This window comes from Nyctereutes procyonoides, unplaced genomic scaffold, assembly GCF_905146905.1.
Source record: "Nyctereutes procyonoides isolate TBG_1078 unplaced genomic scaffold, NYPRO_anot_genome, whole genome shotgun sequence".
Taxonomy (NCBI): domain Eukaryota; kingdom Metazoa; phylum Chordata; class Mammalia; order Carnivora; family Canidae; genus Nyctereutes; species Nyctereutes procyonoides.
Window position 1 is genome coordinate 50,907,439 of NW_026575126.1, and position 13,749 is coordinate 50,921,187.

General features: G+C 49.7%; 1 protein-coding gene across 1 annotated transcript in view; it reads left to right on the forward strand.

Moving 5' to 3' along the window:
- Positions 1–13,749, forward strand: part of XYLT1 (xylosyltransferase 1) — a 305,895-nt gene that overhangs the window by 165,255 nt on the left and 126,891 nt on the right. The window contains exon 3 of the mRNA XM_055340521.1: positions 7,297–7,807. Coding sequence (XP_055196496.1) covers positions 7,297–7,807 — 511 coding nt within the window. The remainder of the gene's footprint in view (positions 1–7,296; positions 7,808–13,749) is intronic.

Here is a 13,749-nt window from a genome sequence, read left to right on the forward strand (position 1 = left end):
CAGCACCACGCTAAATCTTCTTTCGTTAAATAGAATTAAATGTGTGCCTTATTATTTAATCTCTACCTCACCATGCCAAGTAGGTCCTCTTACCCCTTTTTTTGTAAATGAGAAAATTGAGGCTCTGAGAGTTAATCTTTGCCTCTCTCCTGGGGTCGAGGGGTGGAGGCTGGATTCTAAGCCAGCTCTATCAATCCAGCACCCACCTTCCTCACCCCATGCCGTGTTTCCTGTTACCATAACTAAATTTGCTAAATTGCACCAAGCTTATTATTTAGAGCTCTATTAAAGAAAGGCCCGCCCATGCCCAGCATGGCCCACGGGCTTCAAGTGCTGGCCAGCCCTGCCACGTTTCGTGCATGCCAATGAGCCGGGCCAGGGGCCTGGGTTAGGTCTATTTGCATTGGCAGCCTGGGTAATTGCATATTCTAATTGGGTGCAGCCATGCACACTGCCCCTCCGCTGTTTGTCTACCCTGGCATTGAGGTCTTTTTGGAAGCAGGTGCGGGCTTTTCCCCCAGCGTCCCTCCCAATGGCCTTGGTCACCCTGGTGACTGGAATGAAGCCTCAGACACTGAATTCAACAGCAAACCACCACTCATCTGGCTGAGTGTCTACATGGCACAAAAGGAAGCCATAAACGTTGTGATGAGCAAGTGGTTGGGACAGCTCGCCTGGCCAGGGTTTCCCTTTGGCATCATCCTTATTCCTAATAGCTGCTGAGAAGCAGTATGGTGTTGGCGGGCATGGCCGCTGGACCCAGACTACCTGGGTTCAAATCCTGGCTCCTCCCCTTGCAAGATCTGGATCAGACACTTAGCATCCCTGCACCTTAGTGCTCCCATCCAAAACATGGGGAGAAGAATGGAGCATCTTCTTCATAGGGTCATCACGAGGATTCCACAAATTAGTATGTGTGAAGGGCTTGGGATGGAGCGTGGGACATTTAAACACCATTCGTGTGTTTTCTAACAGTGTCGAGCAGGACCTTCTGTGCTTCATCAGTTCCGTCCCTGGGAGGTAGATGCCACCTCAGACCCCCCAGCTGGATGAGGATGCTAAGGCACAAGGGGATGAAATGATATGTCCCGGGTCCAAGAGCTGCTGGAGACAATGATAAAAGAATGGGTCAGGGAGGAGACTTGATGCCCCCGGGGGTGTCCATCCCCCATCTCTTATCCTCCATCAGATTATTTCTCAATGAGCTGGAATGGCAGAACTTTTTTAGTCGATCATATTGATTAATGCCTGATTCAGAGAATGTTGAGTAACACACATCCACAACCTGTCATTTTACAGAGGAGAAAATTGGACAATCTCCAAAGCAAGAGAAGCACCTGGGTCTTCTCCCTCCCTGTCCAGTACTCTTTTTACACACACACAAAAATAAGAACAAAGGTTTTTCAGTGAGTGGATAGTTTAAAAAAGCACATCCACCCACCCCCACCTCACCAAAACAGGACCAAGGGGCCCGGACTCAGTGGGCTAGGTGAGGAGAGACCCAGCTTGAAATCTGAACATTGGAGAACCAGGGAGGGACAGAGGCAGATCCAGGTTTGTCTCCGAACAGCAGTCCGGGTCACGTACTCTGCCTCTCGGAGCCATATTGTGTTTAGCATATTTGTACCTGATTGAAATTGGCTCTAAACGTGCCCAAGGTTGAATGGGAATGGAGGACATTATTGCATTTAATTATTTCTCTAGAATAAAAATGGATTCTAGCAGCAGCTTAGAGGTAAGGCAGCAGCAGGGCAATTAGAGTTTTGGAGCTCTCAAGCAAACATTTGAATGCACAATCATTGTAATAAGTACATTAAAATAAAATAAGTCAAAGGGTTGCATTTACATAAATAACTCAAGGTGAGAGTGTTGGATTGGTTAAGAATAAAGGGGACACAGCTAGTTGATCATAATGAGGAAATAATAACCAGCCTGTCCTCCAGGCGGAGACCATCAGTGGTGAGATGATTGAGGCCCGGTGTTAAATGGTAGCAAACCTAATCTGGGTTCACTGGTTATCTTCTTCTTGCTTTGGCTGTTAGGCACATTCTGGAAGTTTTACATGTATTCCTCCTCCCTAAAATACCCATGAGGTAAGTACTAAATGGGAAAATCATTCCCATTTTCCAGATGAGGTGTGGAGTTTGAGGCACTTCCTTTCTAGCAGCATGACCTTGGTCAGGTCATTCCTTGAGTCTTCATTTCCTTCCCTAATTAGGACTACTACTGCCTGCTTCCCTGGGTGTTTGAGAGGATTAAGGACCCAAGACATGTGAAGGGCCAGAGTAGGGGAATATGTGGGTGTTGAGGACATGATGGTTACCTTGCCTGTATTTGCCTGGAAACCTCCCGAGGCTGTTTTTTATTGGGAAGGCAACCTGGATTTGGATTTCTGGGTCTTGATTCTCTAGAGAAAGAGCAGAGACCTATTTATCTTTGGTGCGCAGATGAAGAGTTACTTACTAGGGAGGTAAAGGGATATCCCAAAGAACATATGGTGTATGCAAACAGTGGAGTACTATTCAGCCTTGAAAAAGGGAGGAAATTGTGCCATATGCAACAACATGGATGGCCCTGGAGGACAGTGTGCAAGATGAAATAAGTAGTCACAGAAAAACTAATACTGCATGAGCCCACTTATATGAGACAGCTAAATTAGTCACACTCAGAATCTGTAAAATGGTGATTGTTGAGCTGGGGTAGGAGGAAGTGGGGAATTGCTAATCAAGTGGCATAAAGTCTCAATTATACAAGATGAATATGTTCTAGAGATGTTCTGTGCAACATCACACCTATAGGTGTGCACTCAAAAAAAAATTAAGATGGTAGATCTTATGTTAAGTGTTCTTACCACAAGAAAGTAAAATTTAAAAAAAGAAAGAACATGGGCGCCTAGGTGGCTTAGTCGGTTAAGGATCTGCCTCCAGCTCAAGTCCTGATCTCAGGGCCCTGGAATCGAGCCCTGTGTCCAGCTCTCTGCTCAGCAGGGAGTCTGCTTCTCTCTCTGCCCTTGCTCCTCACCCACACTCACCCTCTTAAATAGATTAATTAAATTTAAAAAAGAACAGAGTAGGGGCATGCTGAGGGAGAATTCATCAACTACTCTAGAAAACAGAGTTGACTTGGTAAGCCAAGAGGTTCTGGGCCTCTGAAAGATGCCTGTTTCTAGCCGACTCCGCCCCTTTCTGACTTTTCCAGAAGCTCTCTAAGATCTTTGAACTCTTCATTCCAGAAGACAAATCTTTCCTTTGCTTCTTACACTCGAATCTTTTGACTTCCTTTGGCAGCTGTGGAGCATCTGGGGCCAGGCGGAAGGCCACAGGGCCACACTGAGCTAATCATCCCCGTGGTGGGGGCCTCTCTGAGTAGACAACGCTTATGAATCAGGAATTATATTAGAATTGATGGTGGCGCCTGGTCCTGATATCACAAATTAACCAGAGGAATCAGCCATTCTCTACTGGTCAGATTAGCTTCACTGATTGCAGCGTTTCCTGTGTCTGGTTTTGCCTGAACAAGTTCTGCCAAAAAGTGGTAGAGAACGTGAGCTTTTGAAATTAGTGGTTTATGGAGGTTTTCTGCTCAGGGCCGGACTCGCAATCCTCCGTTAATGAGGAAAAAGAACAACCCAAGAATGACACTTAGGCCGTGGGTGATGAGAGAGGATCAGATGACTGCGTGTGGGGACAGGGGGACTCGTCCTCCTACTGTCTGCCATCGTGGTAACTCCTAGAAAACGAGCTTAGGGACGGAGTTTGAATTCATATTTTCAGGCATTCGTACTCATCCAACTGGTTCTCTGTCAGAGGCCAAGAAACAGAACAAAACCAAAACACACCATCCAAAGATTGGCTCCTGTATCCGAGGACAGCTAGGGAGAAGGAAGCAGATCAGATGGGCTCAGAGCTAGTCCGTGCTGCAGTAACAAAGATCCCCACATGCCAGTGATGGAAAGCGTAGGAGGTTTATTTCTGCCCCTCGAGACTTGGTCTGTGCTCCGCACTAGCCTCACTCGGGAATGTGGGACCTTTACCATCGGGGGTGTAGTTAGATGCTGTGGAGGAAAGGGGAATGTGGCAAATGGTACCCCAGTTCTAATCACTGGTCTTGGCCACAGCAAGATGCTTGGCTGTGCCTGATTTGCAGGGTATGGGAAATACAGCCCTATCATGTGCCTAGACGAAAAAACCTGAAATATTTGTCAGGAGCCTTATTGAAAACCAGCCCTCTGGGTGCCTGGGAGGCTCAGCCTGTTTAGTGTCTGCCTTCAGCTCAGGCCATGATCCCTGGGTCCTGGGATCAAGTCTCACATCGAACTCCCTGCTCAGCAGAGACTGTGCTTCTCCCTCTGCCCTTCCCCCCTGCTCATGATAACTCTTTCTCAAATAAATAAATCTTTAAAAAAGAACAGCCCCCCAATATCCATTTCCATCTCAACCTAGGTTAATATGAGCAAAGAGGGAGATACCCCTTGCACTCCCCCCAGTAGCGAAGGGGGAGCGAAATGCTCCTCGGTTCCTCAGCCAGATAGAAGAGGCACTATGTGATAGCAAGGTTTAGAATCGGACAGGTGCAAGTTCACCACTCCCCCAGATGACTTTGGGCAAGTTCCCGAACATCCTCGAGCTTTCCCCGCCTCTTTTGTAGGTGGGAGAATAGTAGTAACTGCCTTGCAAGTTATTTTCGAAGCTTGAATAAGCTGTCGCATGCCAGGGCTTGGTTTGGTGCCTGGCACCTGACGTGTGCTCAGCAGTGTTAGAGCGACAAGCCTTGGCTGCTCCTTCTGTAGAATGGCAAGGAGAATACCTCCTTCTGGGGTGACTGTATCCAGCGAGTGATACCTGTGACTCACTGAGTGTGTGGTGCCTGGCTCGTGGCCAGCGCTCAGAAAATGCATCTGAGCGGCTGCTTGGGATTTTTGAAGGGCCTCTGGGCAGAAAGAATGAGAAAGATGAACATCAGTGGGGTTCATTTAGGGGACAGGGACAGAGATGTGGCACCAGGTATCAGAACTGACAGTTTCCCCTTCCCAGACCAGGATATGATACCAGCCTGTGTGACACCAGCAGCCGTGCTGTGACCCAGTACAGACTCAGTTCTCCCTTCTTGGCATCTGTGTCCTCCCTCCTACCCCGTCACCTCCTCGCTCCTTCCACCTAGAGCTCTTCATGCTTTGTGGCCCTTCTTGTCCCTCTTTCTCTGTGATTCCTTGTCACACAGTGGGCCATTGGCCAGACTTGAGATGGCTATTTGGAGGGGACACGCCCATTCCATATCCATGTGGCTGGGCAGGAGCGGATGGGAAGGGAGCCAGATCTTGTGGTACAAGGCCATAGTGCGGTGCTTAAGATAGGATACAGTGCTGGGGATTACGGGGGGTTCTGTGGCTTCTTGGATGTGGGTGGTGGAACCAGGAACCCAGGCCATGGGTCTGCAACCTAATCCCAGCTTCGCCACCCACCAGCTGGGTCACCTTGGGCAAGTCACAAATGGTCAGTTCCCTCACGTGCAAAATGAGAATTAGTAGCACTGTCCAACTTACAGAGTGCCCATGAGGAATATTAAGAGTCCGTTTTCATTCTTAAGGCCTCCACTAACTGGGAGAAATAGGTGCTCAATGCTGGGGAAATGGAGGAAGGGCCAGATATAGCTCTTCTCCAGACTGTTACTGGGCCACATGGGAGCCCTGGGGTCGGGGACAACTGAACCAAGCCAGGGGAGGGGAGCCTACTAAACTCCTACTCCTGGAGAGGTCATAGCTGCACACTTTTTCTTAAAGGGCCAGATAGAAATATTTAGGGAGACCAGATGGACAGTATTGCAATGCTTGTTTCTGCTGTCGTAGCAGGAAAGCAGCTGTAGACAGTACATAAACAAATAAGTGTGACTGTTTTTCTTTTTTTTTTTTTTTAAGATTTTATTTATTCATGAGACACAGAGAGAGGGAGGGAGAAGCAGGCTCCATGCAGGGAACCCAATGTGGGACTCGATCCCGGGTCTCCAGGATCAGGCCCTGGGCTGAAGGCGGTGCTAAATCACTGAGCCACCTGGGCTGCCCTGTTTTTCAATAAAACTTTATTTACAAAAGAAGATGACACACAAGATTTGGCCCACGGAGGGTCACAGTTTGCCAACCTGCTAGAGTAAGAGCCCTATGGAGGACCATGTCAGCCCCTCCCAGGCCCTAGCCCTGCCTCTGCTGTTCCATCCCACCATCCTCTTCTCTGGGAACTGTTTATAGGCACATCTAGGAGAACCAAAGGGGAGGTCTTCCTTCAAATTGCTACTCTATAGCAATTTGTGTTTCTATAGCAACAGGGGTAGATTTATGAAACCAATTAACATCCTCTGTGGCTTTGGAGGTCCCCTCTGGGGCTCCTTTGGAACAGTGGATACTCCTTCAGGTTAAGGCATTGGTAATAGTCTCTAAACAGAAGCAACATGTTTTGGAACTGATGCAGGGTGTTAGTTGAACGGTACATTTGCTCTGAGCTCAAAAATGGCCAGAGCCTGCATATGTATGGAGAAGCTGAGTTGGGGGGCACCTGCCTTCCTGGGAAGATCCATACCATGCATTGTCTACAGAGTGATTCTTGGCCTTTCTCCTGACCCCCAGGTGACTTAATCAGTTCTGCTCCAGGTACAAACATGAGGAATCAGAGGCTAAACACTAGAGTATCACAAACTTGCCTCCCCACCCTCCCACCCCCCATAATTCATTATAAAGATCATAATGCACAGGATGTTTTCCTCTCCAAAATAGGCTGGATGTCTCTCCCTCGAAATTAACTCTGGCTGGATCTGATTTCTCTTTTAGGCATAGATCTCTGAGCATGTCCTAAAGGCGATGGGATGTATGTAATATCCCACTGATTTTTTTCTTCCTGGATAATTATATGATGACATTACCAGCCCTTAAATAAACCATCACAGCACCCTCTGCTAGAATTTAAACAGGAAGCTGCAACAAAATGTCCATAATCCAGTGGCAGAGACCATCAAGGAAACTTACTTGAAAGGGGAGGGGGTGTAGTTAGTAACAAAACCTTTGAGAATCATAGAGCACTTGAGAGTTTTCAAAGTCCTAGTCTCTAGTTGGAACATCTCCTATTTCCAGATGGGGAAATGGAGGTCCAGAGAGAAAAGTCTACATTGAAATTAAGCTCATGGCAAAGGCATGGCGTGAAACCGGGGCCCGGATCCCCAAACGTCTGTGCCCCACTGTCCAAGGGCCAACCTCTTTAGCGTGACCACTGAGTGATGTTCCTCTTCTGTGTTTCTTCCCATCTTCTCCAGGATGGCTACTTTTCTCATCGGCCGAAAGAGAAAGTGCGGACAGATAGCAACAATGAGAACTCGGTCCCCAAAGACTTTGAGAACGTGGACAACAGCAACTTCGCACCCAGGACTCAAAAACAAAAGCACCAGCCTGAGCTGGCAAAGAAGCCCCCAAGTAGACAGAAGGAGCTTATGAAAAGGAGGCTGGAGCAGGAAGAGAAGGGGAAGGGACAGTCGTTCCCAGGCAAAGGCACCCACGAGGCGCTGCCTCCCGGTGGGAGAGCCGCGGTGAACGGCAGCCGTGGGAAGGATGCCCCGAGACAGCCCCACACCAGGAAGAGTGGGGGCGGCTCCCCCGAGCTCAGGTACGACCAGCCCCCCAAGTGCGACATCTCTGGCAAGGAAGCCATCTCCGCCCTGTCCCGCGCCAAGTCCAAGCACTGCCGCCAGGAGATCGGGGACACCTACTGCCGCCACAAGCTCGGGCTGCTGATGCCCAAGAAGGTGACTCGGTTCTGCTCCCTGGAAGGTGAGTTCTGACTCTTCCTCCCGCCGGGTCCCATTCAGCTCCCATTCTCACACCTTCTGAGAATGAGCGCCCTCTTTTTCCAAACCCATCCCACCCCAATCAACACACAGGAAGGTTTTTTTCTGGTACTGCCTGAATTCCGAAGTTGTGTGTAAGAAAAACTTGGCAAAATGAAATTCCCTTTTGTTACATCTTTAACCAGTTGCCTCGATGGCAACGGATGAAATACATGGAATCGGGGCCGATGTGGCATTCCAGGTGATCTTATTGATGTGGTTCCTTTTTTCTCGCTCAGCAGACTATTGGGATTGAAATTGACGCAAATGTGTTTGTCATCGAATATGATTCGAAAGCTTTCTAATTGGTTGCATTGACTTCAGAGGCTCCAAAAAAACAACCTCCCCATTTTTCCTCCATCGAAAATTCCTTCCTTACTCTCTACTCCCCCCTACCCTCCCCCATCTCTCCCCACTTCCTCCCCTGTCCTGGGCACTGTCCTCTGTGCTGAGGGCCAGTGACAAATCCCATCTGTCACTCTATGATGCCAGGAGAGGTCAGAGCTGTAACAGCGGCGTACATCAGCACAGTGGAAGGGCCCTCAGAAGGTGGAGGGGACAGTTTTGCACAGGTGAGGTCTTAATCGCATATCTCTGCGTCCGACATCATGCTGTTGACTGGGTTTTGTGCATTTCTTGGCTGTGGGTTTTACCCTCTCCAGTGCCTCCTACAAGAGGGAGTATGAGTAGCAGCAGCAGGCAGTTATCGAGAGCTCGCCGTGTGCCAGGCACTGTACAAGGCACTTTGCATTCGATCAGCTCATCTCATCCAGTGCCCTTTGAGGTTGGCACTGTCGTCGTGAGCCTAGTTTTTTCTTTCTTTCAGATTTTTAGGGTTTGGGTCAGGTAGAGAGTGGCCCTGTGTTGTAAGTGCTGTGGAAAGATACACAGCAGAGCCCTTGCACATTCCCCTTTGCATGGGGTACAAACAACTTTGGCTTCTTACTCACTGTGCATCTGCAATTTTTTGTTTTCAGTCGTGAATGTGTATGTGGACTATGCTCTCTTTTAAATGGAAAGGCTTAAAAAGAAAGGATTCATTTCTCCCGTGCATCTCAGCCCTCATCTAAGCTGTCCCTGTGGTTCACATTTATATTCTTGATGGCACTTGGCTGATGGAGTAGAGGAATAAATAAGTGGAGGAAGAAGTTTCCAGAATCTTTTGGTAACCAGTGCCTGGCTTGGCAGAGAAGTGTCAGAGGCCTGAATTGAATGCCCTTCCATGAATGTGATATCAGGCACTCATTATATACCAGGAGTCAATACACTTGTCCTGCAAAGGGCCAGACAATAAATATTTGAGGCTTCGTGAGCCATATAGTCTCCCCAGCCACCCGATGCTGCTGTTGTAGCACAAAAGGAGCCATGCACAATGCATACCCAGCGCACTTGGTTATGTTCTAATGAAACTCACTTGACAAAAGCAGGCAGTGGGCAGGATTTGGCCCGTGGGCCATAGTTTGCTTACCCCTGCTAGATACCAATCCTGTGTCGTAGTAAATACAGCACAGTTTGCACCTCTATAGCACATCGAATCCTCACACCAGCCCTAGAAGGTAGGTCGGTTACCAACCCATTGCATTGATGAGGACGTTGAGGCTGAGAGGCTTAGGACTTGCTTGGAGGTGCACGGTTCATAGGTAGCAGAGCTGGGATCACAGGGCCTGCATCCCTACCCATGGCCTTCCTCTCCTCGGGAGGCAGAAGGTTTCCCTTGATCTCAAGTGGTCCAACCTCGGGGAAGTCCTGCAGCCCATAGGCTGTTTTTGTCTATCCTCAGCATCATTGCAAGGAGAAGGGCGGTGTCACCTGTGGAGGCCAGGGACTCCCACGCACTGCCTGGCCCAGCTGAGACCCCACCAGCGCGGTCATGCAAGCTCAAGTTTGCTGGGACTTTCCCCGTGGCCTCGACTGTGTCAGCCAAGGTGACACACCCTCCCGGGACCTCTGAGCTGGTTAATAAGATTGGCATTTAAGAGCCATTGCACACCCAGCCTGGCACTGCTTTAATTTGCTGCACGACAGCCTCCCCTTTTGCAATAAATTTACTGTGAATAGACTAATTGCAAAATAACCCTAATTGGGTAGTTATCAATGAACAACTTCCCGTGGAACAAAACGGCTTACAATTAATAGCATTTAAGCCATAAACTATTCTTCTGCAGAAAGCTAAGATGTAATTACACCCCATACGGAGATTGTATTCCCTTTCTGGAAACCATGACACCCGGATTTCCCTCTGCTTAGGAGGGATTGGAGCTTCAGCCCCGTGGTCCTTTTATTTCCTGCTAAATGAGATGGAGGTGGGAGGGGAGGGAGCTATAATATGCGTGTAAATATACACATACGCACGTGCCCAGATGCCTGCGCTGGCCTTGTCGTCGTGCCGAACGCCACATCACCCCAACTTCAGCCAGTATGGTGCCAGGAGTTGGATATGATTAGGTGAACCATTCCTCATGCTGGAAAGTCTGAAAAATCCGGAGGGAAGGAAATGAGAGTTTGAATGTTGATTCTTGAAAGGGGCTCCTACTCCTCACACTCTACCCTGACCTTAGCACCACTCAAGGAAAAGGAAGAGTCTAGAACCCCAGGAATCGGTTTGCCACCTGATGTTCCTTGCCCCCTTCACTCCACCTCAGCTGGAAGGATGACACATTTTCACAAGGAAAGGAGGGATCCCTACACCCTCTGCTAACAGCCACCAAGAAAGAGGTGCATTGAGGATGGAGGGTGCTCTATCCCATCAGCTCCCAAACCTGGCCTCAGAGGTTTATTGCTAATCCCACCCTTTGTCACCTCTTAGTCCTCACAGGGTCCCTGTGCTCATTGCAGCTTTCCAACCACCCCTCGTCCTCCCTGCTTCCTCCCCTAGGCAGCCCCACCCCCACAATTGCCTGGGCCTCCTGCCCCTTCCTCAGGTTCCAGAATCATGCCTCCAGTCACTTCAGGTGGACCTCCTCCTGTTTCGTGGAAATGAAACCATGTCGGATGGAAGGCCAAGGGTGGCCTGGGCTGGAAAAAGAGGTTTCCTCCAGCCGCTGGGTTTTGAATCCTGGTTGTGACTTGACTAGGCGTGTGACCCTAACCTCCCAGTGCCTCAACTTTCTCATCTGTAGAATGGACACAGACACTCTTAACTTTCCTCATAGGATTGCCGGCTGCAGGGGGATCCCTGGGTGGCGCAGCGGTTTGGCGTTTGCCTTTGGCCCAGGGCGCAATCCTGGAGACCCAGGATCGAATCCCACGTCAGGCTCCCAGTGCATGGAACCTGCTTCTCCCTCTGCCTATGTCTCTGCCTCTCTCTCTCTCACTGTGTGACTATCATAAAAATAAATAAAAATTTAAAAAAAAAAAAAAAGGATTGCCGGCTGCAGTGGGAATGTGAATATAAAATGCTTGGTGTGGAGGGGAGGAAGAATGAAGCGGATGTTTGGCTGTTGGCAGTGGTGGTGGCAGCAGTAGTGGTATAAGTGAAGGGGGGGATTGAGAAGAAGCATGAATAGAGGCCGCCTCGATGCAGTTTATGGTTTAAATGCTAAATCCTTGTTGTCCGGCCACATCTCTCTGGCTCCATTTTTCAGATGTGGCCCCTCTGTGGCTCAGGCATTCTCTGACACTCTTTCCAGCCCCTCCACTGTTGCCTGCACCCTGACTTGTCTGGCCACCATCTCTCCCCGCTTCAGATCTCAGCCTCAATGCCACCTCCTCCAGGAAGTCTTCCTGGACCACATCTCCCCCAGAAGCTCTCGCCACGGGGATCACACTGACCCTGGTGAAGGGCAGAGGTGGCATTCCTAATAAACGCCTTGCTTGATAAAGACTATTCGGCTTGTAACAGGTGCTCTGTGCCAGGCGGTAGGTAACGCAACTTTTTCTGCCTCATTACATTTGGAACAATTAAATGCCAGCGGCACTCGTAGGCCACTAGCTCCCCTCCATCTTGGGTGAGAATGCCCTGAGAAAGGTCCCCTGGTCCCTCCTGCAGCTCACCCTCTGCTGTGTCAGGTAGGGCCAGTGGAGTTGTGCTTCTAGCAGCCTGTGTGTCTGCAGCCTGCGTGTTCAGGCAGAGAATGAGCAGGGAAAATGTGAGAAGTTCCAGGAAAAGCAGTCAGCTGGGAGGCAGGGTGGACTGCCACCTGACCAGGACCTTGGGCCTCAGCAGCTGGGTGATGCAGTGGTTCTCCCATGGGTGATAGGCGAGGGCTAGTTCCTTGCATCAGCCAACCAGCTGGGGTGTTCAGGCACTTGCACGTGAGTGGGAAAGCCGGCTCAAGTATTAGGGCTGAAGATGGGCAGAGAGGGGGTTTCGGATAGAAAGGCAACCATTCACAGACGTGACAACTGTCTTTACCCATCAGCCTTTGCAGGAGGCCAGGGGCTCTGGACAAATGGGCTTCTGGATGGAGGTAGCTGGCTGCCCGCTTCAGAGAGTGGCAGATGGTGCTGCCAGCTGCAGAAGGGCTGTCTCCCGTACATCTCTGCACCCTGGGGGTGGTGGGGTGACTACACAGCAGAGTAGCTGGCTTCTAGAAAGCGTGGCTGGCAGCCTGGCTTGGAGGGAATATGCAGGCGTAGATGTCAGCTCAGCCAGTCAGTGCCCTGGGGTGCATGCCTCAGTTTCCCCACCTGTCAGCCAGAGACCCAGACTCCTCCCAGGTTCTTTGCTATATGTCTCCCAATGAGGGAATGAGAGAGCAGCCCTGGAAAGCTAAAAACCACCACCGTAATGGGGGTGGCGCGGTGAAGCTAAATTGACCCTGGTGCAGCTTTGCCAAGTGGCCGGACCTGGCTTGCTTTCCGAAAGGCTGGGTGTGCAGAGGACCCAGTCAGACCCTTCCTGCTGAGGAAGGCCCAAAGCCCAGTACGGAGGAGGTATCTCAGTAAGGATTTGCTGAATTTGGGCCTGACTTGGGCTTCTCCAGGAGAGGAAAGAGACTGACCTGTGGACCCACTCACTGGTCACCCAGGGGGCCGTGTCCAAACCCAGGGCACTGTGAACGTTTTTCCATAAAGGGCCAGAGAGTAAATAGGCTTTGCAGGCCATCTGGTCTGTGTCTCATACCCAACTCTGCCTGAAAGCTTAAATATATAAAGGACCAGCATGGCAGTATTCCAATAAAACCTTATTTATGGTCACAAAAATGTGAATTTTACATAATTTTCATGTGTCAGAAAATGTTACTCTTTTGCTTTTCTATCAACCCTTTAAAAACGTAAAAAGGGGGGCACCTGGGTGCCTTAGTCAGTGAAGCCTCTGCCTTCAGCTCAGGTCATGATCTCAGGGTCCTGAGATCAAGTCCCACGTTGGGCTCCCTGCCCCTGTGCCTTTGAGATCCTGATTTCAGCTCTTTGGATAAATGTCCAGTGAGATCCCACCTCACATGCATTCGGAGGGTCATTATAAAAAACAAAACAAAAGACAACAGGTGTTGGCGCGGATGTGGAGAAATTGGAACCTTTGTGCATGGTGGTGGGAGTGCCAAAAAAAAACGGTGCAGGTACTCTGGAAAACAGTATGGAGGTTTTTCAAAGAGTTAAAAATAGAACTACGGTCGGATTCAGGAATCTCACCTCGGATCTGATTCGGTTTTACGGAAGGCATTGAAACCAGGCGGTCGTGGAGGGCATCCTACAGGGGCTCCGGTGGAGAGGACTTGAGAGAGGACAGAAACTATTGAGATTGGCCAGTGGACCAGATGGCCATCAGCTGCTGTTCTGGCCTCAAAGGTTTCTTTGAGGCACAATAACCACTCAAGCCTGATCTTTCAGCAAACATTTATTGAGCTCCTACTGTGTGCCAGGCAGCAGTGGCCAACAGTCCCTCAGGGCTCCCCCATTGAGAGGTGAGTCCCCAACAGGCCAGTTCCGCAATGCCTTGTCCTC